This window comes from Pavona decussata, unplaced genomic scaffold (assembly GCF_977016875.1).
Source record: "Pavona decussata unplaced genomic scaffold, jaPavDecu1.1 SCAFFOLD_384, whole genome shotgun sequence".
Lineage (NCBI taxonomy): Eukaryota > Metazoa > Cnidaria > Anthozoa > Scleractinia > Agariciidae > Pavona > Pavona decussata.
Genome location: NW_028145757.1, coordinates 410399 through 436620, shown reverse-complemented (window position 1 = coordinate 436620; position 26222 = coordinate 410399). Strand labels below are relative to the sequence as shown.

At 38.1% G+C, this 26222-nt stretch overlaps 2 protein-coding genes across 2 annotated transcripts; one reads left to right on the top strand and one right to left on the bottom strand.

The window, feature by feature from the left end:
• The first annotated feature begins 2835 nt into the window (after positions 1-2835).
• LOC146451779 (melatonin receptor type 1A-like) lies at positions 2836-3777 on the top strand. Its single transcript, XM_085098671.1, has one exon. The coding sequence runs from the start codon at positions 2836-2838 to the stop codon at positions 3775-3777; it is 942 nt and encodes a 313-aa protein (XP_084954797.1).
• A 6839-nt stretch (positions 3778-10616) lies between these two features.
• LOC146451778 (platelet-activating factor acetylhydrolase 2, cytoplasmic-like) lies at positions 10617-26222 on the bottom strand. Its single transcript, XM_085098666.1, has 9 exons — positions 25905-26222; positions 25139-25322; positions 24084-24210; positions 23202-23315; positions 19899-19990; positions 18716-18870; positions 16842-16866; positions 15700-15848; positions 10617-10802 (listed from the first exon to the last, which is right to left on the bottom strand). The coding sequence occupies exons 1-9, from the start codon at positions 26191-26193 to the stop codon at positions 10669-10671; spliced, it is 1269 nt and encodes a 422-aa protein (XP_084954792.1). The 5' UTR covers positions 26194-26222; the 3' UTR covers positions 10617-10668.

Here is a 26222-nt window from a genome sequence, read left to right as displayed (position 1 = left end):
CAAATTAGACGGCAGCCAGTAAAAAGCTAAATAATTAAGTGATTAAAACTAGCCAATAATCCTCAGTTCGCTGTTGTTGTCTATGCTTTCGTTTAGGAAGAGAAATTCAACTCTTTCTTGGAAACACCAAGCCTGAACTTTGTACGGAGATGGAGATCCTTGTGCTTGTTTTTTCACTGGACTGATTATTGTGTTATTAGTACTGCGAAGTAATGATAATATTTAATGAGGGGGTCCAACTTGCCAAGGCGGTTTTCAGTGGAGCCCTCCTAACCTACTTCTACTTAAATACATAGCTAACAAAATACAACATTTAATACGGCTTGGCCCTTATAAAAAAGAACGTTTTGGGATTTAAACTTGAGGATGCTTTCCATTTTATCAGATTGACAAGCGTGACGAAGCGTTGTAGAATGGAACGACATTTTCCTATCAAACTGGGCCATTTTCTATTCCTTTCCCCGATCCTCCACACAAGTGGAAATCTACTGAAGAGAAGCAGGGAAACGAACCCGGTTTATCAAAATGGAACGGCAAATTTCGGATCGACTGGTCCGATTGATCAAATGCACCTTGTCCAAATGCTCTCTCCATACAATTCTGTTGTCTACAATGCCACTCACCCAATAATTTTATTTTGTACGCATGTTTTTACATTCAATTTCAATATTACCTCATCTTAGCTGGTAACAGGGCGCCCATAAATCGATATCTTTCTATTATCATCAATTGTCTCCAGATTTTCTAGTGTGTAAAATTAGATTCTTGAACTCGCATCAATAGTAGACTTTTCAAATATTCAATTAAACCACATCGTCAGTACGACCCGCAATTACACAGGCCGTTGTGTCGTCCGCGTATAGATGTAACTTTCCTGGTGGTTGGTACACTGTTGGAGAAATTGTTCACATAAATTGAATACAGCCTTGGTCTAATAAGTGACTGTTATGGAACACCATACTTCACTTCTAGAAGAGGTGGTATAACATCATTAAGCTCAACAAATTGATGGCGATGGGATCAACATATGGAGGATATTACACGGCGGCGCGAAGATATGAATTTTATTTTCGAGTGGTAAACACACTATCTTACGAATATTATTTTAAACACGAGAAAATGAAATTCATATCTTCAAGCCATCCTGTAATTTTCTTTTTTTTATATAGACAAATCTATCGCTCGCCTTTTTTCACCGAGCTGTTTGCATAAACAACCGTGGAAAAAAAAGCGGGAAATGACGTCACAATATCCTCACCTGTGAGGATATGGAAAATACGCCACTCCGATCCTGGATGTAGTTTCGTAAGAATTTTACGAGTGGTGTATTTTCCAGTAAAACACTCTATAAAATAAAATCTATGTAGCCAGCACAGTAAATTTTCGCTCAGTCTGCAAGCGTGCATTGTCATAAATACAAAATGTTTACTTATGAGTCAAATGTAACTGAGTCAAATGTCTTTTTAAAGTCATGATCAGTAAACAGCTCCTACAACTTTGCCTTTGTCTATAAAATCTTTCCAAGATTCAATTAGGTACAGTAATGGTGACTCTAATAAGATGCACTTTCTGTAGCCACATTGTTTTTTGTTTGTTTGTTTGTTTGTTTGTTTGTTTGTTTGTTTGTTTGTTTTGAAGAGCCTCACGTAGATGATTATCAATAATATTGCAAATACAGTGGAACCCCTTTAATACGACCACCTTCGGACCGTGAAAATGTGGTTGTAATAACAGGGTGGTCGGAGTAACAAGGTTGTAAATTAAGGAAATGACTGGACTTTCAATTCGTTCGGGGCACAAAAAATTAGTCGTAATAAAGAGGTGGTCGTAAAACGGGGTTCTACTGTAATCGATTCAGTAATTTTACTTGCGATATTCAACATATTCAGAGGAGTATGGTTTTCACATTCCTTGATCGCTAATTCTGCCCTTGTGTAATACGTTGACTCTGCCGATTTTCTATTGGCTCTGGTGTGACTCACGTAGTAATCGGTTGATGTCGTTCGTAAATCTATTTATAAAAGCTCTTGTTACCGCGTAGTATTGTCGTGTATAATTTTGCGCCAAAAGGTGATACGCTTAGCAATTATTTGTTCTTTCTCAAGGTGACACGATGTTTTGAAAAACGAATGTTGGTTTTGAAAGGTAAATAATCTGACACGGAAATATTTAAATATACTACTGAAAAAATCGTTGATTCGATATCACGAAATAATAATTATCATTCTTGTTTTTTGAAAACGTTATGGCATACTTAAAAATTGAGTTAGGAAAAATTAAAACTCGTATAACGCCATTTTTCTAACATGCTCGATGCAAAAGCGGTCTTTCTTTGGATACCACAATTTCCCCTGTTTTTAGGAATCCTCTAAGGTAATTTCTATTAAAACATCTTCGAATTATGGCCCCATTAAACAATGGCCTGTTTTTGAAATGCATAAAAAAATCATTCACAATAACCATCTCCGGTTATTTTCCGACAATTAAGTATGAGCTTTCTTTTACACAAAGGTAAATAAAATAAATGTAAAAAACAATTGTGGGGACTCATTGGGCTTTGACTTACAAACTCACAGTAATGACATGTTATTAGAGTGTGTTCATTAGAAGTCAATATACCACATTTCATTATACTTCAGTATAAGTGTTTAATTATCTACCGTAACAATATATTTGGAGTTTCCTTTTAGCGCTTGAGGCAATTGTTATTTACATTCAAAGACAGGTGTAACTTTGTTTCCGATTTTTGTCTTCTCTTTGCCGGCTCGTGTTTTACAACGAGGTTAAAAAGTGTCAAAATTTGAACCAAACTTTCGCCTATGGTGTGCCATAATCATGGAGGAGTCGATTTCTCTCGAGCTTTCGAAAAGGAGCGATCTTCTAGTTTGGACTGAGACAGTTTTGCTCTCCGTCATCAACGTGATTGCCTTTTTTGGAAATCTCTCCGTTTGTTACGCTGTGTACAGAAACCAGAGACTTCGCTCGCTGCCAAACATGTTGGTGGTGGCGCTGGCTGTGAGCGATATTTCCATGTCTATCTGCTGCATGCCATTTTCAGTTACAACTCTGTACCACGGCAGGTGGATTTTCGGCGCAAATTTTTGCCAATTTCAAGGATTCGCATGTTTTACGTTTGGAATGGCTTCTTTAAGCACGATGGCACTAATCGCCGTCAGCCGATATTTCTGCGTTCTAAAACGAGAAAAGTACATCGTGTTATTCAACAAACGAAGGATTCTCGTGTACGTTGCTGGTGTCTGTTGCGTTGCCCTTGTTGGATCTGTGCCTCCACTATTTTTCGCAAAAGGATATAGACTAACACCCGGACTCTCAGCATGCATGTACGCATTTGAAACCAACATTCCTTACACCGTCTTTATTAAATGCGTTTATATCGCTATTCCCTTATCACTTATCACATTCTGCTATATCAAAGTGTTTTACGCTGTTTCTCGAACAAATCAAGTTTTCTCGCAAGAAAACCACCCCCAGCAGCTCCGAGCAAACGTGGAAGAAGCGAAAGTCACCAAGACTCTAGCGGCGGTGGTGGTTGGTTTCATGTTTTGCTGGGTTCCCGTTAGTTTAATGGATTTCACGGATGCCGTGAGAGGGGGACACAGTTGGCCACGACAGGCCAACTTTACATACGGGCTCTTGGTTTTCCTGAGTAGTGCCATTAACCCTTTCATATACGGGGCTATGAGTAGGTACTTCAGGCGAGAATACAAAGCTATTTTGACGAAATTTTGTCGTTGCCAAAGTTGCAATATTTCATAACTGACTGCATCCGTCTTTTACGCATTGCCGTACCTCAAGGAAGAAGTGTTTCATAGTTATCAACTTTTAAAAAAGGGGAAACTGAAACCAATGTACATTAGTAGAGACTGATGTTTCAACATCTCATTTACGTTCATTTTGTCTGATTGCCTGCTCAGTAATCCTGGTCATCTAAGTCACTATATATTACTGAAAAAAGCAAATGGTAGAATGAAGAGTTTTCAAAGCCAATAGGGAGCTTAAGCAACGCAACAACGGCAACGAAAACGGCACCTGAAAATATAACTTTATTTCATTTGTGCTACTTTGCGATCATTTCAGCTCGTTCAACTTTCGCATAAAAGGCGATCCAGGAACTAAATTGGTAGGAGTGGCGTACAAGTTAAAAAGAAAGTGAAGAATTCATCGTCGTGCGTTCACGTTCTCCACCAAACCTTAACCCAGCGACACACTTGCCGATTTTATACGCCGATCGCCGCGATCGGCGTATAAAATCGACGATGTCTGGCATGTCAGATATCGGCGACTAAATTCGCCGGTATTCGCCAAGTGTGCCCGTTCCCGCGATTTTCTACGGTCATTGCTTCGAATCGCCAGTAAAGCCAACCCATCAGGTTGGGCGATTTTATCACATGAGTTTTCAAAACTGCCACATCGCCGCGATTGGCGAAAAAAATCGCCAAGTGTGTCCGCATCAATCGGTGACGACAATCGCTTTCGATTTTCGCTGGCGATCAATTCGCCGCAATCGGTTGTTTTGCAGAGGACAGTAAGGAAATGTACCAAAACGTAAAATGTACGTGCAGAGCGATTGTTTTTGCTCATTAAAACTATTTTTTTGCGAAGTTGTCGTTGCCGTTGCCGTCGCCGTCGCCGTTTCTTAAGCTCCTTAATATTAAATCATAGTAGCCTGGTGCCATTGTTCATCACGTGACCCATGCGCTGTGTTTGGCATGGATTGACGTAGATCCACTCACAGGCAATTTTGAAAGTTTTCTCACTTGCTGTCGATACAAATAAGGTGAATAGAAGTTCAGTTTCAGAGAAGATAATATCAGTCTGTTTCGGCGAGACCACAATGCAAACATTAACGGGTCATAGATGATCATAATCAGTCTGTACTTTGAAAAACGATGATGTATTGTTTTTAAAAAATGTCTAGAGGCGTTCACGCGGGATGTTTTTGTCGATGCAAACATAAACTTTGAACAGCTACTCACAGTCATAATTTGTTCATACGTACAAATAAATTATCACACTGAGGCATCTTTTGTTGAGCTCGTGGATAGAGTGAGGTTTCACTTGGTACTTGGATGGACCCTTCTCCAAAATGGCGGCCGAAAATTCAAATACGTTAAAATTAAAAACCTATACCAGCACTAGAAAGAGCACTATCGCTTTAGTAACCCTGCAAAGTTTCAGCATATCAGGTGTAATATCTGCTGAGAAAATGTAAATGTAAATATGAAAAATTAACAGACGTTTTTATGACTGGGGGTATGACTTATATTCCCAGTCATACAAACGTCTGTAAATTGGTCAAATTTCATCTTACATTTCCTAAGCTGATATAACACCTAATATGCTGAAACTGTGCGAGGTAAAAAGGTGCTCTTTCCAGTACTGGTATCAGTTTTTCATTCAGTTCAATTCTAACTCATTCAAATCTGTCGCCGCCATTTTGGAGAAGGGTCTATTGAATACTTAAATGAGAAACTGTTTAAACCTTGTGCCCTGATTTGAAATATGTGTTGAAAACATTGAAGAAAATGTAAGGGAATTTAAGCTTAAGTTTGATATTATATTACATAGCTGTAATTAGAAATTTTATTGTGTTTTAGTGCTCAATCAAGAAAAACAGACTAAAAGCCTTCCTAAATGAAAAGTTTAATAAAAAAAGTGAATTCGTACAATTTTCACATACCCAAGCAATTTGAAAGAATTGCGGGTCAGAATTGATACAAATATATTATTGACTCGTGCGGAGCATGTTTTTCAAATATTTCGCTAAAACTGTTAGGAATACGAAGAATAGGTCAATCAAAAGAGTATTTTCGTAAAAATTGACAATCAAACCTGTAAGTGTTTTTAGTAAGGTGGATTCGCTGCTGCGCTCAATCATTTTCGACAACGCCTGCAGCGCCAGTGATGGGGTTATTGAATGGTCTTTGCGAGCATTCCCGAGTATGCGAGCACTGCTTTTTATTGCGAGTACGAACAGTGACCAGAAAACAAACTTATAAGCACCGAACACTTCATAAAATTTCTGTTAGCAACAAATTTTCATTTGTTTATTTATTTTATTTATTTTTAATTTGTAATCAAAAAAGTTTGTTTTCTTTCTGAAAACGGCATATTAGAGTCTTAAAACGAGAACAACATGAATTCATTCTACTGAAATTGGATCTTTTACGCCCAGGACAGAAGATTTCTTTTCAGGGCCCCACTATCTAAGGCCTATAATTATTTCATGAAATAATTAAGACGTAAATTGTCATAAAGGTTACAGGAGAATAGGAAACGAAGTTCATTTTCAACTTCATTTGTCTGACAAAAAAAAAACATAATCTTAGGTTTTCAGGTGTCTTTAGTACAGTGCCTGTCTCAATATGTCTATGGTGATTCCCTAATCGAAATTTACTTATAGCTATCCTGTGACGAAGATTTCTAATCATGCATAAGAAATCAGCTTTCCTGGTATGGTTCTTAAAGGTAAAATAAAACCTCACTTTTCTCTTCGTTAAAGAAGTTCGGTAAGAGAATTGTGGATACATTGTTTAATGTGGGAAATAAAGGTTCTCTTTTACGTTGTTTTCGTTCAATTTTCATAGAGATTAAGTTGAACTTGGCATCAATGTTTTTTATTTTCTGTGCAAGACTTGGCTGGTTATTCTCAGTCATTTCCTTGGAGAGTTGTTGACATTATTTCGCAATGCTTTTTCTTGCCAAATTTTGTAAATGATCCAAACTAGTTAATGATAATTTAAGTTTCTATGAGAAATTGTAATCTACCGAGTTCATTTCAAGCTGCAGCTTTTGGACATCGCTTATTTACTCCCAGAGCAAAATAAGATTTTCTTTTTTTTTAATTTTGTCTCTATCCCAGAAGTTGAAATCATCTTTAAGGTAAACGCCCCAGACTTCAAAGCCTTCAGTTAAACAATGGGTCAGGGTAGGAGTGAGTAAAAAAGGTTTTTGGTATTTTTGAGAAGTAAGAATAGCGATGTATCACAAAAAAGCATCGTCTTATTTTCCCTTTAGAATTTATTTTACATTCAATGAAGATGCTATTTTAAGAGATTTTTTTCCAAGGTAAAAGCTACATTGTTGATCCAGTTCAATACTGAGTATACGCATAAGGTCTATTAAAACAGCTGTACACACTTTACAACGCTTACATTACAACTTTTTCAATATTCGTATATATATATTTTTTTACAGAAATTTTTATGACAATTGGGAATAATTCTAATCCTTTCTTTGCAATTCTGAATTTTTATTGACACTGAGGCGAAATTTTGGAGACTGTAGCACGTGTGGTTGATTGTCTGTTGATTTTACATGTTTGATGTTCCTGTGAATAACAATTGTAAGGTACTGTTGGTCATTTCATGCAAATAGCAAATTTTATTTTTATTAATATCATTACTGACCTTAGTTTAAGGCTAATTAATTGACTGTTTTGCGCCATAACATGACACACTTAGCAATTATTTATTCTTTCTCAAGGTGAGACGATGTTTTGAAAAACGAATGTTGGTTTTCAACAGTAAATAATCTGACACGGAAATATTTAAATTACTAAAATATCGATGATTCGAAATTATAATTGTAATTTTTGAAACCGCTTAAAAATTGAGTTAAGAAAAATAAAAATCGTATAACGCCATTTTTATAATTTCTAACATTCTCTACGCAAAAGCGGTCTTTCTTTGGATACCACAATTGCTCCCCCGTTCCCCTTGTTTTAAGGAAGTCCTCTAAACTAATTTTCATTATAGCATCTTCGATTTATGGCCCCATTAGATAATGCAGCATTTTGAAGCAAAGAAAAAAAATCACTTACAATAACCATCTCCGGTTATTTTCCGACAGTTAAGTATAAATTTTCTTCCACGCAACGGAAAATAAAATACATCTAAAAACAATTGCGGGAAGTCATTGGACTTTGACGGACAAACGCACAGTAATGAAACGTTATTAGAGTGTGTAGCTAGGAGTCAATTTAGCACATTTCAAAATTGTTAAGTATAAGTGTTTAATTATCTAACGTAACAATATATTTGGAGTTTCCGTTTAGCGCTTGAGACAATTATTATTTACATTGAAAAACAGGCGTAACTTTGTTTCCGATTTCTGTCTTCAGTTCACGCATTTTGACCTTTAACGAGTTTTGAGGCGAGCAAGTTATCGCGGTCGCTGCCTCGAGCTTTATTTTCAAATATACCAGCCGCCTGAAGGGGTTTATTTATCGCATATATTTCCCCCAAAAGATTCCGTTGCAAGCTACATTGTGGATCAAGTTCAGTCAATACCGAGAATACGTCGAATACGGTCTATTGAAACAACTGCATACACTTTACGAGGCTCAAACTTTTTCAATACTCGTGTTTAAATGTCTTTAGAGAAATTTTCATGACAATTGGGAAAAAACACTAATCCTTCTTTTGCTATTCTGAATTTTCGTTCAAACTGAAGCGAAATTTTTGAGAATCGATTAAAAATCATTTGAATACTGTGGTGCATGTGGTTGATTGACTGTTGATTTTACATGTTTGATGTTCTTGTGAATAACAATTGTAAGGTACTGTTGGTCATTTCATTCAAATAGCAAATTTTATTTTTATTAATATCATTACTGACCTTACTTTAAGGCTCATTAATTGACTGCTTGCGCCATAAGATGATACGCTTAGCAATTATTTATTCTTTTTCAAGGTGAAACAATGTTTTGAAAGGTAAATAATCTGACAAGGAAATATTGAAATTACAAAAATAACGATGATTCGATAACACGAAACAATAATTATAATTGTAATTTTTGAAACCGTTATGGTATGCTTAAAAATTGAGTTAAGAAAAATTAAAAATCGTATAACGCCATTTTTATAATTTCTAACATTCCCGACGCAAAAGCGGTGTTTCTTCTTTGGATACCACCATTGCTCTCCCACGCGCCCTTGTTTTAAGGAAGTCCTCCAAAATAATTTCCATTATAACATTATGAATTATGGCCCCATTAGATAATGAAGCATTTTGAAGCAAAGAAAAAAATCACTTACCATAACCATCTCCGGTTATTTTCCGACAATTAAGTATTAGTTTTCTTCCACGCAACGGAAAATAAAACACATCTAAAAACAATTACGGGGACTCATTTGCTTTGACGTGCAAAGTTATTAGAGTCCAAAGTTGTTAAGAATAAGTGTTTAATTATCTAACGTAACAATATATTTGGAGTTTCCTTTTAGCGCTTGAGGCAATTATTATTTACATTCAAAGACAGGTGTAACTTTGTTTCCGATTTCTGTCTTCAGTTCACGCATTTTGGCATACAACTTGTCTTGAGGCGAGCAGGTTATCGCTAGCCAGTCGTGTTTTACGAGGTAAGCATCAAAATTTGAACCAAACCTTCGCCTGTGGTGTGCAATAATAATGGAGGACTCGATTTCTCTCGAGCTTTCAAAAAGGAGCGATCATCTTGTTTGACTGAGACAGTTTTGTTCTCCGTCATCAATGTGACAGCCTTTTTTGGAAATCTCTCCGTTTGTTACGCCGTATACAGAACCCAGAGACTTCGCTCGCTGCCCAACATGTTTGTGGTAGCACTGGCTGTGAGCGATATTTCAATCTCTATCTGTTCTATGCCTCTTTCAGTTACAACTCTGTACCACGGCAGGTGGGTTTTCGGCGCAACTTTTTGCCGATTTCACGGATTCGTATGTTTTACGTTTGGAATTGCTTCTTTAAGCACGATGGCACTAATCGCCGTCAGCCGATATTTCTGCGTTGTGAAACGAGAAAAGTACATTGTGTTATTCAACAAACAAAGGATTCTCATATGCATTGCCGCTGCGTTTTCCTTGGCCCTTTTTGTAGCAATGCCTCCACTTTTTTTCACAAAAAGTGGATATATATTCAAACCCGGACAAGCACAATGCATGTACGCATTTGAAACCAGCATTACTTACACCATCATTGTTCAATGCGTTTTTCTTGGAATGCCCTTTTCACTTATCACATTCTGCTATATCAAAGTGTTTTACACCATTTCTCGAACAAATCGTGTTTTCTCTCTTGAAAATCATCCCCAGCGACTCCTTCCAAACGTGCAAGAAGCAAAAGTGACCAAGACTCTGGCGGCGGTGATGGTAGGTTTTGCGTTTTGCTGGCTTCCAGTTTGTATAGTGGATTTCATTGACACTGCGAGAGGGGGACGCACTTTTCCGCGACAGGCCTACCTTACATACGGGTTCTTGGTCTATTTGAGCAGTACGATTAACCCTTTCATATACGGGGTTATGAATAGGCACTTCAAGAGAGAATACAAGGCGATTTTGAGGAAACTCTGCCGTTGCCAAAGTTGCTGTAGTTCGTAATTAGCACTCTGTATGACATAGCCGACAAACCCGTTAATAGTGTTATAAAACAAAAACGCATGCGTATTGCACCCCTAGCTATACCACAAGAACGGTTTTTTTTTCCTGTGATGAATTCAGTGAACACTTAGTGATAATAGACAACAGAACTTTGCGCTTCTCCACTACGGACTTTCGGAACAGTCTTGTTTCTTTGTGCGACATAAAGGCCTCGATATCTCAGTAAAAACAGAGAGAAAGTGGACAATAAAACTGTGTTTAATAGAACTTTGTGTTTATTCAGAAGGAATTATCAAAGTGAACTTTGCACTGAATTGACTTCTAAGTCTTGTTTTGGAGGAGTAAATTCCCCGCCGATGATAATAAGATCTGGTGTCCCTTCTCCTCCGTCAATGATTGGCACATGTACAGGTGGGTCACCAATATCTACAACAAACAGAGACAACAGCTCAGTTCAAGCTTCGTACCCAGGCCTCAACGCGCTTATCGAAGTAACCGAGCTTGGCTATGGGGGCTTGGAGCCGAGCGCGAGAGCTCAACGGGTGACGTCACATTTAATGCAAAATAGACCGTATTCGTATTCTCGGTATTGAACTGGAATTAGCTTGCACACGAGGCTTATGCGGGGAAATCTTTTCGCATGCAAATAGTTTCTAATATATTCCCCCGCAAGAGCCTCCATTGCAAGCTCGATCCAGTTCAATACCGAGAATACAAATATGGTCTATTGAACAAGGCTAATCTCGTACCCCGATCTCAGTCGTCGGTTCGGGAATGTCGAAATGTGAGATCTGGTAAAGTTCGATACAACGCCATTTCTGGTTGGTTACCAGAATTTAGAATGCCTCATTCTAATCTGCTCTGTGATTGGCTCTTTCCTTCTGTGTTTGGTTTTCGTTCAGTTCGGGGAAGAAACAAAAACACGGAAAAGTTTTCGCTCCGATTAAGATTGTCATGCGACGTTTTAATACATACATGCCCTTTGTGTGGGGAGAGAACAGTGAGAAATTGTTTTTTCGGAAGACAACAGCGACTTTAGCCGAAAAGAGTTTGCAGTAACGTTCAAACGGCCTTGCCAGATTACACAAGTTTCCAACACGATGGATATAAGCTTGCTTACTTTTGGGGATAAAATGGAGGTAGGTCATATATTTTTTTTTTTGGTATTTCTTGACAAAAAATGATTTTTTTTAAATGATTATTTATTTAGTAAACGCAAATTAATTTTCCCAAAATACTTTACCTTGAGTTCCTGAACACGCGCGCCGCATTTGCTAGCATATTTTCAGTTTTTGTCTTCTGCTAAAAGACTATTTTCCTTCTATAAATTGAACTGGACTTTGAGTAAGAGACTTCATAATATAATATTAGTCCTTTCAGACCAGTGTGCTTATTCCTTCAAGATCCATACAAGATCTCTCATAGGACTTTTGAGAAATTGATAGAGTGTCCACACAATATTATTATCCATCTGGTGAGATCAATATCCCTCCCACCCCTCAGCTAAGAGAAATGAAAAATGTCCGACTTATGACCGCCAAAATAATAGTAATGAAACCCGTACTACAACAGAGAACACCTTGTCTGAACCGATTACGGCTCTTTATGTAAGTGTAGTTAGTTTAATTTTATCCCCTCTCTCCCACCTGCTGAGTTAAAAAAACATTTGGATCCAAAATATAAAACTAGCCTTCCTCTAAAATAAAAATGGGGACATTGGTTTACATGTCTGCACCACCTAATGTTTTGCAGGTCTATGCTTGTGATAGGCTTTAGAAAAGAAGTAGTTTAAAAATAATACTGTTTTAAAAGGAGGACATGCCTCTTTGGATTTGACATCACTTACAGTTTTTAGAATCTTTTTGCCATTGTTCTTTTCTTCAAGATGGGGGAATTTCTCCATTATTTTATCATTAGTATGGAGTCCTTGAAGTACTAAACACACTTCATTTACTACTTCCATTGTTAATCCTTAGCACATTCTCTGATACAAATAGTTATCACTGGCCTCAGTTTCTCCTTTATTTCTTGTTAACTCTGCCTTAATTTCTTCCACCTGATTTCTAGGGAGAAGCAAGTTCCTAAAGTTCCTATCAGTGATGTGAATATCTTCAAGGGCTAAAACAGCTGGACACAGCTCAACACATAATTAAGAGCAATGACAGTCATTTCGGACAACAGATATCACAACAGCTGCATTTCTCACACAAAAGCCAAAACCAAAGTGGTTATAAGCAAAAATTTTCCCCTGCACAGATTTCTGGGGTATTTACACTAATCTGTCATGGTGGGTTGCATTTCTTCAATATTTGCACCAATATGATTGTTGTTAAAGTAAAGTTTTGATGTAGCAGGCTTCCCATCTCTTCCACTTTCTTGGAAAAAACTTTCCATAGTTTGCGGAAGACCAAAATGAATAAATTATTATCCTTCCAACACAATGAGAATCAAACCCCATTCCCAAAGATTGTGGCAAATAATATTCATTGTCAGTCTGTAGAGAATGAGACTGAGCCAAAAGTGCATTTTGAGGAATTTGGGGAGTAAGGTAGAACTGGTGATCCGCAAGCTTTCCACCCAAAAAGGCACCCCCAAATCCACACAGTACTAATGATGAGTAAATAATAGGCTGACAGGCTTAATTTTTGACATTGGTGGTGATAAGTTCATCTGCTATGGGCGAAAATATTTAATCAAACTGGTCAACATTACTTTGTGTTAAGACAGGAGGGCCTTTGTAGTACTCCATAAATCTTTCATATTCAAACTTTGTATGATTGTAGTTTGGTTGTTTTTCTGTTGCTGTTGTTGTCATGACAACAATCTTCGCTGTAGGGAATACTGAGGAAAGTGTTCCTCGTTTGCTGTACTCTGAAGTTGTGCCCCCTGAACAAAGATGCAATTAATTAAGAAAAAACTGTAGTCATTCACTGGGATGTTGTTATTCTTTCCATTAGAATAAGACAATATAATTACCAGAAAATGGATAATGAGAAGGCGGAATAAAAAGGGATTCTCAAGTAACTAAGCCCTTTTTGACGCATGGGGTGGTGGAAGGACGAAGCATAAAAGAAGCTGCGATAATCACCAACAATATGGCTCTGTATTTATTAGCTTTTAACCTTTAAGCCTCAGTGTCAACATACAGTTTCTCCTTACTGGTCTCTACATGTCCATTTTTCATAGTAGGGCCTTATAAAGTTTCTTAAACCTGTTAAAAGTTTTTGTTTTTTTCAATGCCATGGGGACAGTTTCCCATATGACAGAAGCAGAGTACTTAAAAGTAAATTTGCCTATGTTAGTTAACTTGTGGTCGGTGGAAATTAAGCTTGGCAGAATTTCTGGTGTTATAGGAGTGGACAGTTGTTGTAGGTAGGAGGAGGCCCTGTTTAGCTGGTTCATATAAAATTATATTATTACAGTGACCTTGAGTCGTGTCCTTTGGCCTGTAAAAGAAACCTGCCGCATTTACACAATCCATTTGGTTTGGAAATTTAAACCATTAACTTATGGAAGAAGGAGAATTTGTGTGACCAAATCAGCTGAAAGACTACAAAGAGAAGGAATAATTTTTACGTATCACTGGTAGACCACAATTTCTGAAACTTTGCAAATGAAAATATGACATGAACCATTTGACTTTCCAATGCGAAATTTAACACCAAGATGCCAATCAGTAACTCTATTGTGCCTCATCTACAACAACGACCACAAAATTTTTCTGATAAAGCTTCGACAACAAAAACTCTCTGCACTGTCTGTTGCTACCTTTACCTTGGGGTGCACAAAAATTATGTGACATTTCCCTGCCTGTAAATTACAGTATCTTCAATACAGTTACCATCTAAGGCGAAAACTGGTACAGCTTACTCCGGTTGACTTAAGTCTTTTTAATTGATCGTCGATAAGCACGTTGATCTTGAGTGGAGAAAGCACAATTACGATGGATTTGTTCTTGGAACAGTTTTCATTACAAAGATGGTCTAGATGGTCACAAAGGGTAGGAACTAATCTTAGTAAAAAAGTGATTTACCGCGCTTGTTGATTGCAATCTCTCCTGTTGCCTTTTTCGTTTTGGTTTAAGTTTCAGGTTTTGTTGTCCTCTCGACCGAAGAACGTTCCGAAGAGCACCCTCGAAAGCGAAAACCTCACCAGGAATGATCACAGTTACGAGCCGGCGGCCATTCAGCACGGTGGACAAAGGATGATGGGCAGGCCCGTATTCCGGGCCTCAAATCGAACTTTACCAGATCTCCCCTCCGCCTGACCGTGGGAGATCAGGGTACGAGATTAGAACAAGGTTGATTTCACGGTCAGGGAATATATATTTTCCCAATATTCTGAAAGGCACGGCGTTTCTTCCTCAGGGTATTTTACAACCTGACTATAGTAAAAGACGTTACATTGTAAAACAGTAACAAGAAAGACTCGGAAATGAGGCACTGACAAGAAATTAATAAGAAATAAGAGGCATTGGGGTGACACGCAAAGGAAACTAAACGGCGAACAAGAGGAACAATTCACAAAGACATGCGTTAGACATGAAAACATGTCTATCTATCTACCATTAATTTGTCTCCATCAAAATTGATGATTCTTGCAAATTGGTCAGCGTTAATATAATTTAATATAATTTAGTATAAATCTACTGGTGTTCTATCACGAATGCCGTTCTCTTATTGGCTACGCTACTCGCTATCTATTCTGTGATAGATAGTGAGTAGTAAAAATCCCGTCTCATAATCTAATTGTTAAATAGCGTTAATCCCTTATTTGCAGTCATAGTTAAACCTTTTGTCTAGTTATACATGTAACTATATTGGTCGTCTTTGGAATTTTCACAAAGACGACCATAGGTTTCTTTCAACGAGAGACAAGATAAAGGAACGAATCACCATCACAACTACTCACGGGGCAGAAACGAAACAAACCGATGCCGCAGTTTGCGAGTATTGATACCGTATTTTTTTTCCCGCGAACTATTTTTAGAGCAGTTCACGGCTGGTTCCCTATACAGACAAATGTATGGAAAGTTCAAAACACGACTGGACGCTTCCTGGCACAGCTACATTCCTCCAACTTTTTTTTCTTAGTGCCAAAAGTTTCCAATTCATAAATTTTTCAGAGGCGATCTTTTACTAAAATTATTTGACATCGGATTTCCATACAAACACTGTTTTTTCAAGTGTGTTTGCCTACTCGTCAAAATGGCGTCGAAAACCGTGATAAGGCCTATTCAGTTCAAAGTATCATGGGTATCGAGTATTGGATACATAGAAACAACAAAAAGATAATTAACTTTACTTTAGGTATGTTCACGTACCAAGATGCCTTGCTAAGAAGGCCCAGATAGCTTCTCTGTTTAGATGGACTGCAGTAGATTGGTCAAGTTTGCTGCCAAGAGAAGTCCAACGCAATATATAGGGCGGCAGCACAGAGGGGATATCACATTGATTCATGTGCTTTGTCCACCTGAGAGAAACAGATCATGTTTTTATGAGCCACTGCCTGCTTTTTTGGTGCGGGCCACAAATGTCTAAAACGATTAACCAAGTATTGTGAAGCAACTCGGTGGATGACCGCGCTGCTATCCTGTACATTACACACCAAGACTGATTACAACAACAAAACTAATAAACCCTATGCCCCATTCACACCAAGGCCTAAACACGCTTAAAAGCTGTTTAGTTAAACACTGTTTAAAACTGTCTTCTTCATAAAAGCTTCTTTCGGATTTTTGTCGACTACAGACTTGGCACAAATGAGAGCACAAGTTAAAGTTTACTTGAATCCTTTGTGAAAGCCAATGGTTCAGCTTTCTGTTACCAATTTTCATTTTGTTAAACCTGGTTTAATTAAACATGTTTTGTTGGTGTGAATAGGGCCCTAGATTGCTTCTTTAGCGGGAGGCCGCGTGACCCAGTGGTTAGGGCGCCGGACTCGTAATCCCGAGGCCCCGGGTTCAAGTCTCGCTCTGACCACTTGGATTTGTTTCACAGTAGCCCCGTTTTCAAATACAAAGCCACGCTCTGTAAATAGCCAGCTGGTTTGCCTCCCACCAGCTGGGATTTTTAGCAAACGTTATGTTCAGTTTGTTTATCAATTTCACTGATTTACAGTGCCCCCAGATTAGCGCTATAGTGTTAAACTACAGTTACCCGTTTTTTCATCCTTTTATTTCAATATCGTTTTCTTTCTTGAGCAACGCTCGAGTATCTGAAAAGCTGCCTGGGGGTTCACAAGTTTTTCATGTGAATGTTTGTTTAATCGAATAAAGTTGTTGTTGCTAGTTCCTCCTGAAAAAAATGCTAAAAAGGTTACAACAACATTTTGCCAGGAAAACTGGATGAAAGAGGAATGGCTGTACCCTTGTCAAATTCATGATATCTTCGTTCACCGGGGCGTACAGATGAACTTTCAAACTACTTTGGGGATGATTTTACTGATACAAATGAGAACTCTTACCTTATCGCTACAATCGGTCGTGAATCTACAAGAAATTAGAGAAAACAATATGACAATGTCTTACATTCCACAAATTATTACATGGCTCAGTGAATTCTGAACGAGTTTTTTAATATGGGCATTTATAATTAATTTAAAAACTCATTAATAATTCATAAGCCCATTGACCTATCAAATGGTCGATAAAACATCACCTGCAGTGGTTTTAAAACCCGATAAAACCTCCTCCTTATTAGTATGCGGTGTTTAATGTTTTTCTCGTATGCTAATTTCCAACGTTCACAAAAGCATCATTGTTATGAACTCTCTTGACACACGCTTTTCCAGGAATGTTTTTGAAGCCGTTCAAAAAAAACTCACTGCACGTGTTTTATCGGGTCTAAAACGTTTTAAATCCCGATAAAACACTGCTGCTCCTGTTTTACACATTACCTAATTGTTTTCATAAAACATATCGAGGAACAAGTTTTAATCGGTGCATGAAATTTTCCTTCTCGCGCACACGATTTTTAAAGAACGATAAAGGTTTATGATATTTTTTTTTTTGTCTCTTGCGACCTGCCTTCCAGTGAGTCGGATCGTTTGGCTTTCAGACGATTCGATTCCGTTTGAGTGTATTGAACATGGATACAAAAATAGGCGATATAAACAAGCAATGTGTCCACGAGAAAAACAAAATGTGGAATAGGTTTGGTAGTAAAAAGGAATCTCTTCCCGTTATGACCTGTTTGTCATTTTTTTCCATTATGTTCTCGTGCTTGTCTTGTCCCGCCTCGACTAGCTCTGTGGCTATTTGCGGGACAAGCCCCTTATATCATCTGAATTTGTAAATAAATTGTTGTTGTTGTTGTTGTTGAAGCTGGGATGGTGCAGTGATGAGAGCACTCTCCTTTTTTTGTATTTATTTATTGATTAATTTACTTTATTTATTTTTGCACTCTCCTTCTACTCTTGTGACCAGTTCCAATTCGATCCTGACTCCGAAGGCCACAGTTCGTTAAGGCGCTGTTATACCAGGCACTTTTTCTTGTAGTTCGTCTCGCAATTTTGTTGCGACACAAGTTGCACGAATCGTTGCGTAGCGTAACTTGCCCTGAAACGAACATGTCTCGAAATTTTTTGTTGTTGCCCCAACCGTTGCCAGAAGTAGAAGTCGATTCGACTTCGTGCAACGGTGACTGCAACAAAAACGTTCCGAGAGATGTTACTTTCAGGGCATGTTACACTACGCTACGATCCTTGCAACTTGTGTCGCAACGGCTCAACGAGATTGCGAGACAAGTTGTGAGAGCAATTGCCTAGTGTAACAGCGACTTTAGTCATTAGACTACGAATTATCATCCTCGCCCGGGGGGAGGGGGAGGGGGGGGAGGTACTCCGCCATATAAGCTATATTAGGTATGTGGCGCCTCAAACGGTATGGTTTTTGAGCCGTTCAGTTCTGAAATAGGGTATTGTTTTAACTAGTTTGGTCTGAAAGTCTGAAAACGGGTATGGATTCTAGAAACAAGGTCTGCTAAATGGGGTTTGAATTTTAGAGGTCAGGTATCACAAAGGTTACCGGAAAATTACCTATTTTGGTCTGAAATAGACTCAGGGTTTTGAAGACCGAGTCGAACACCCCCGTCAAAAATTCCAAGCAGTGTCCAACCTCGGGCACCCTCGTTAAAACACAGTCGACTGATTAATTTTATTTATTTCATCTCTCAGTTTCAATAGTGACAATAGTGACAATTGAAAGTTTTGAACTGTAATTTACTTTTTCCCTGAACATTTGATAGCAACGGATGACTTCAAGGAAGTTTGTAAAAGATCCGTACGGGGAAACTTTGAATATTAAAAAGGCTTCAGTCGACATAAAATCAAACCCTTACCTGGCTTTTTATTTATAAGCTTCTTCAGTGGTTCTACGTTTTCCTTCCAGCGGTGAAATGCTTGTGAATTGACAAACAGCAATGGCTGATCGATATCATAGTTGAAAATCTCTTCTCCTAACGGCAACATCCACACGTCTAGAGCAACACCACATCTGCAAAACAAAACACATCCAGCAAGACGTTTGAAACCACATGTAATGTTAAGGAAATGTGCGGGCTGGTGTCTTACCTCAACAGACAAGAAACTTAACTTCACATTGTCTCTCTTTACTGGAGTCGAATACTCTAACGTATGTACTCTATACCATCCTCAGTAAACCGCAAGGCCCCATTGTGGGATAACCGGATAAGGAATATATAATGAACAAAATGTTTCAGCACTATGAGATACGTAAGAGAATTATTAATGGGGTACAGGCTATATTGTGAATAGAGAGTGATGAACATCAGATTGAATTAAATGAACAAACGAACGAACGCGTGAATGAATGAATGAATGAATGAACGAACGAACGAAAGAACGAACGAACGAACGAACGAACGAACGAACGAACGAACGAACGAACGAACGAACGAACGAACGAACGAACGAACGAACGAACGAACGAACGAACGAACGAACGAACGAACGAACGAACGAACGAACGAACGAATGAACAAACGAACGCGTGAATGAATGAATCTTTATTTACACACACTGGCCCCAACAACGAAAAGCTTCAGTTATTGAACACACATCTAATTTGGGTATACAATGATCCACAATTAAGACAATGCAGAATTTGTATAGGACATGGACTGTGTTTGCCTTAAAACATGTTCCTTAGGCTAAATTGGTTGAAAGCTACATTTATTTTATGCTTGGGTAATTTTTGAAACTTTCTGTGATTCTCTAGTGCAGTAAGCTTTCTGCAGTCCAGTAAACTGTACATTTTGTAAATTTATTCTTTCTTTCTTTTTTGCCGCCTAGATTAGCTATGCTACCTGCAAATTGTAAATGTATATTTTTAAAAAAAAAAACACCTAATAAAGTTGAAAGTTGAAAGTAGGACGTAACACATTGAGCGGGCAAGGGAAAAATTAACCTTTTAATTCTTTCACATGTTTACTGCTCCATAGAAGTCGTGATTACAATATATTAAGCAATATGTCTTCCAGTCATCGTCTTAATGTTGCTTACCTAAACCGTTTTTCTTTTGCTAAGGAGAGCACAGTGGTAGCTCCTCCAAATGAATGGCCTACAACTGCAACCTTACTTAAGTCCAGCCTACCCTTGAATAAAAACAAGCATAGAATAAGAGAATTAACTCATAATTTTCTAAAATTGCACATGCTACGATTTACCAATAAATAAGAGTTAATTATACCACCATGAATGCTGGTTTAATTACATCATGAGTTTTAGCGCATGCAAGTCCATCTTCTGAGGAAACAGTAAACATCGTCCTTGGGTATTGTTAATATAATGGTAGCACCTAGCAATGTTAGCCACATTAACTTAAAATGAATTCACTTGGGAATGTTCACCTATTGATAGCTTTCAGCTATCAATAGCTGTTACAATCACTTCTCTGACAAGTTTTCCCAACTTTAAAGTGCCCACAACGGAATTTTTTTTATTTTCTCATCTGAATCTTTACATCACGCGAAGAACGTCCGCGAAAAGATTTTTCGATTTGCATGAAACGCAAATTTTTTATGAATTTTACAAATCTCTAAAATCCTATTTTATTGCGGTCCACCCGCCCCGCTGATGAGAATGCCGACAGGCTCACAATAAGGCCACGTGACATGGTCTGTGACGTACATTCAGGAACTCTCGAGTCTATGCACTCACTTGACCTTCAGTAAAGTACATTCGCGGCAGAAAGAAAATCGTCAGATTCACCGGTAGGAAGGAAAAACTTAGCTCCAAATAAGTATATTCCATGGCAGAAAACTTATCTGACACGGAAAGTGAGCAAACCGCTGAAGAAAGCAGCTAGAACGAATTTGAAAGCGTCGAAGTCGAGGCGATAGATGGCGTCCACGAAACAATTAATTAAGTAATACGTGTGAAGATGATGATACACTCGAACCGTTCGCGGACGAGCCGATAGCAGACGAAGAATGGCTAAAAAGATATCGCAAGGAACAAGAGGAGAAGCGACGACTCGAGGAAGATTTAACGAAACGCTTGGAGAATAGAGTGCGTGTTAGTGGATGGTAAAGTTCTCACCTTGCATTTTGCATACGCGCTCTTCATTATCATCTGTCAAAACTATGGCCAAGTACTCACATACATTCGAACGAATTATTTTCCATGTAGATGTACTTGTGGTAACTAGCCGTGATCTGCTAGCAAATATCAGCGAGTGCTACTGCTACAAGGAACTCGAAGGCAATTGGGAAGCGCTGACTAGCGACATTGTTCTCGCGGAACTACAGGAAGGACACGCGTTGAACTGTGATAATATCAATAATAGCTTGTCTCGTTCTCTGAAATTTCGGGCGTAAATTTGATTGTAGGATGGAAGTTGTTAGCTTGTCCAATGAACAGGTTAATTTCCTTTTTGTCACTGTCCCACAGTTTACGAAATCCATTGTATCTTTTAGGCGCATACGTCTTGCGAAATGTTCGAAGTCTCACAAGAGTTGGCGTCTAATGCAATTCGTGTCTGTCACCGGTGTCGGGACAAATTTGAGCCCTTTAGAAATAACGCTAACAGGCTGTCGCTAAGTTGTTTGTTTGAAAAATTCTTCATGAATTTCTCGTGTTTTTCTCTTTGTGTCTCAATCCGTTTTTTAGCCAATTTTTTTCTGCGCTCTTTGCGCTTGTTATTTGTTTTGTGCCTTTTTTTTATTTTGAACCCCCGTTGTGGTGGTTAGGTTTTCAGAGATAACGCTGTTATATTTTTCAACATTTTTATTGTTTGCAGAATTCTGCAACACATGTGTGTACAATATTTGTTTGAGCTCGTTGAATTCTTGCTGCAGTTTATCTACCTTATCTACATCGTGGTTTATAATGTTTTCTGTGTTCGCCGAGTGCGACTGTTCTCGCATTGATCTATTTACATCAGTGGTAGCATTTGTGCTTGAGCTTGCTCTCAACGAAACTTCGCGGATCTCACGATCTATGAGAATATATACCAAAACAATTACGCCATATTTTATTAAACTTGCGACTGAGTTAACAGTGAGGTCAAACTATAAACCTCAGAAGGTTACAACGCTTAGAATGTCACAAGCGGGTGAATATTCAGTATCGAAAGCTTACCATTCGCTTTTCCCTGCTCCTCTTCGAAGGTGGCTCTTGGTCTTCGTCTTCCTTTCGCTTAGCTTAGGATAAACACAAACGCGATGTCATCCTACTTCACTTCATGTTTTAAGTTTAAACCTGAATTCATCAGCCTTGTGAAATCCTTGTCATTGAAGTGCATCGAGCACAAGGACGAGGTCTTTCCAGGCGCGCGTCCACATCTTCCTACGCTCCAGCATAAAATCGATCCATTTCTTTCGCCTCCTCAGTCTTTGCGGGCATGTGGTGCCAAAGAAAGGAATCCTGTGCATGCTTATTCCATTCGCTTCGTCTTTGATGTTTCCACATCTCGCTGCAACACATCTTTCCGGCATTTTCGAGAAACGCGCAGAAATACCGCGACTTGTTTTCAGTGAGATCCAGAGAAAGGCTGAAGTCACGTGTTCCTGAATGTACGTCACAGCTCTTGCTAAACCGAGAGGAGACTAATGCGAATAGTAGGCCAAAATGGCGGCAAATTTGAACGTTTATAAAATTCATAAAAAATTCGCGTTTTATGCAAATCGAAAAATTTTTTCACTGAAGTTCTTAGGGTGATGTTTAGATTCAGATAAGAAAATAAAAAAAAATTCCGATATGGGCACTTTAAGTATAAACTGCTAGAGTTTTTAATAAAATAATCACACTGAATTGGCAAAGCCGCACACTTGTTGCACAAATAATATAAGCATATATTTTTTAGGTACGAGGTGGCCTCAACTATAAGCCTGGTGGTTTCTAGAGGTCACCTCGCCATAAATTAACCACTCAATTAATTGTAAATATATTAGAAAGAAAGGCAAATAAACTTTAAACTTCATATCATATCATCATGGCCAATATTTTCTGGGACAGATACGAAAATAGCGTTGGCACTTGGCAGTGCACTGTACATTTGTATTTTGGATTTCTGTAATCAGTCTTTGTAAGCTTGGTGGTGCTGTCATTGCAAATTTTGGAAGTCCCCAGCCCCTCTCCCCCAGGCAATGTTGATAGCCACTGGAATCTTTCTGAGTGTACATAAACACAACAACGTGCTAACATTCCACAAGGATGGGGGATTGCGGAGATATGCTTATTGAGGTTTGGAAATCATCCCAACATTTTTGGCACGGATTTTACACTAAACCAGGTAAATTATTGCTTTGGCATAAGAAATATCTAATGTTGTAAGATCAAATGTAGAGCAGTTAAAATATATACCTTAAGCTGTTGTAGAATAGATGTATCTTTGAACAAATTTTTGGGTAAATTTCCTGTTTGAATCTTCTCTAGTATGTTATGTGCATATATGCATTCATTTGCCCTTTGGTGAACCTATGAATAAAAAGTGAGACAAATAATAAATAATTGGAGCAAAAAATCCTAACTTCAATTTTATATTAAATGTCAAATTGAAAGGCCAAGTTGCAAAAGGGCACAAGTGGCAACTTGTAGTTGGAATCCAAAATTTCTCTAAATGCATGTGCACTAATTTGCATTGGTCTGTATACAGGATGGTTATTTGTGTCAAACATGTACTTCCATACTATGTATGTTGTGATTTAAGGGCTCGAATTTACCCAACAAACTCATAAATTTAGTCTTAAAACTGAACCAACTATTACAGTAAGTGATGTTTGAAATGATTTCCTTTCTCTGTTTAAAGCTAAACAAAAGATCTAGCATAATAATTAACAAGTCTTCAGGCCAGCTGAAAGTAGAATGTCTTTGACTGTAGCTACATGTAAATTTGGATTATTAGAGTCAAATCGTCACTCGCACCATACTTCCTTGGAAGGGAAGTCAAAACTAAAATTCTGTAAGGTAGTATGCGTAGAGGCCTTTTATTTCCATTCTTTGCCAGAAAAGGAGCATCTGGAATTAAGATCTTTTACGTTCAGTGTTATTAGCACAATATTAGTAATTTGACCAATACCCTCCGTGTTTAACATTCAATATATATCATTGGGCAGTTAATCTGAGCAATTTTAGTCTCACACTGAAATTTGTAGAAACATGATTAGTCTGGGACAAAATAAAGTTGTTTGTGAAATCATAGCACAGACGTCCCTTTCCTTATCAAAAGCACTCAGTGAAACAAACCTGACTGTTTCTAAATTCAAACTCATTATAACTAGGCTGCAGTGGGTGATACTGGATCCACTCCTCCATCATCTCAGCGTCACCTTCTCTCTCCTTTAACACTACAGTGGCAGATGCCGATTCATCTCTAGAAAAATTCAGACAAAAACTCAATCCACATTGAATAAGTACACTGTAACAAGACTGCTGATGTTTTGAGCGTTAGTCCTTCAACAGAGCGAATCCAAACAAATGTTTGATTTATCAACAGAGTTAATGACTAATAAGATTAAATTTAGAAATACAACTTTGATTTTTTTTGATTTTTTCACCGTAATGAGATCTGAGTGCTGATATTTTGCTCTGATGAAGGGCTATCAAAACGCCAGCACTCAAATCTTTTAAGGTGGCCAATTTACCGTTAGTTATTACCTCTGTTGATAAACCAAACATTAATTTTTGTTTCTACTCCCCAGCGAAGAAGAAGCACCACAGTTTCTTTAGAAAGTAACCCCCTTATCCATGTAAATAAGTACAGTTTGTGGTAAACCTCCAATGGCCGAACTTTTAAATATGGTGTTTGCAATCTGAGCTCATTAAAAGTTATCATTAAAAGGGAGTAAGCTGTTAGTTTCCCAAAGACAATTCTTAAAATGACTGGTGAGTGTCTGCTAACCCACAATGGTAGAGTAACTGAGGAGCTTTTCAAAATGATGTTGTTTTCAGGCTCTTTGGAGGGAGTTTGGTTTAACATCTCTACTCATCAATAGAAACTTTGATTTTTCCTGAGGGCAGCTAAATTAAATTTTTTAATTAAACATTTTGCAACAACACACAGCCAGCAAAAAAACAACAACAAACAAAACAAACATGGCTACTGACCAATAATCAGACAAAAACTCGGGTTAAAATATTTATTATTACAATATTTATATTTCCAATTTATACAATTTATCTTTATTTTTTTCATTTTTTTTCAAGGGACACCATGATTTTGTACTGTTCCTTCTGCACCAAACCCTTGAATAAGAACTGTATACAATTGAGATGCATATTTTCTGATACTGCGGTCATACCTGTGTTCGACGCATGCCACCAAACATCCACGAGAAGCAAGATCACAGCAGTAAGTACTGTAAATGAGTCTGTTACCACCCAGGCCGTGTGAAAACACAACACAGGGTAATGACTGTACCTTGGAATTATCACCAGATGTTTTATAAACAGGAGCATTGTACACTGCAGGTATCCGCAAACTTCCTGAAATAACCATGATCACAACACTGGATTAACACAAAATTGAGTTCTCAATTCAACGACTGACTAAGATTAAGTTTAGTAAAATTATTGTCCTCTGGGCATTGATATTGAAGAAGACTTCAGTGTCTTTAGCAGAAGCTCGGAGCTTTTCTTCCACTGCCCTATAGCTTTTTAACACCCTCCTACTTAAAAGTAGGAAATGTAACACATGACCCATAAGTACACCCACAGCTGAAGTTTGACTCAGTTTCAGTGGGTAGAATGAGGGTTGAATGCTAAGACATCACAGGGTACCTCCGCCCTCCCCTCCCCAGCATGACCATTAATTAATACATGTTGAGAGAAGAGAGTCAATATGGAACAAAGTTTCCCATCTAAGGAAACAAGATGCTATCTGAACCAATAACTTGCTTACCTGAAAATCTTGCAATAGTTTTTTGGACGGAATTGCTTGATTCTTTTTATAAATAATTTAAAGAAGACTAGGGATACATTAAAGAGATTACGCTATCATATCCCTACTGTACTCATCACAGTTTCGTAATAAATCTAAAGTGCTAAACTTCTACTGTATGCACTCACCGACAGTCCAATAAAACAGTCTGCCAAAAAACCAGGCAGGAAGTTTCATGAAGTTAACCAGCCCTAAGGTATATTCGTGACGAGGTATCCAAACGCAATTGTTTGATTCATCCTGTGTTTTAGCCGTATTCTCTGTTGGGTAATAGAAACGGATAAAACTTCCCTTTTCACCTCCGACACCAGCCGACTCATCTTTGGCGCACATATAATCCGTACAGCCAACAGCAAATGGACCCGTCAGGTCCGGAAACTTTGTTTGTACTCTCCAGTATGAAAACCACGAAGACATCTTGGTTCTAAGCAAAAAAAATGCCGAAA

Coding starts and splice junctions, on each gene's coding strand:
- LOC146451778 (XM_085098666.1), bottom strand. CDS start 26,193: ATGTCTTCGTGGTTTTCATACTGGAGAGTACAAACAAAGTTTCCGGAC. Junction 25,323..25,904: donor ACTGTTTTATTGGACTGTCG/GTGAGTGCATAC, acceptor TGGTTATTTCAG/GAAGTTTGCGGATACCTGCA. Junction 16,867..18,715: donor GCTTATAAATAAAAAGCCAG/GTAAGGGTTTGA, acceptor AATTTCTTGTAG/ATTCACGACCGATTGTAGCG.
- LOC146451779 (XM_085098671.1), top strand. CDS start 2,836: ATGGAGGAGTCGATTTCTCTCGAGCTTTCGAAAAGGAGCGATCTTCTA.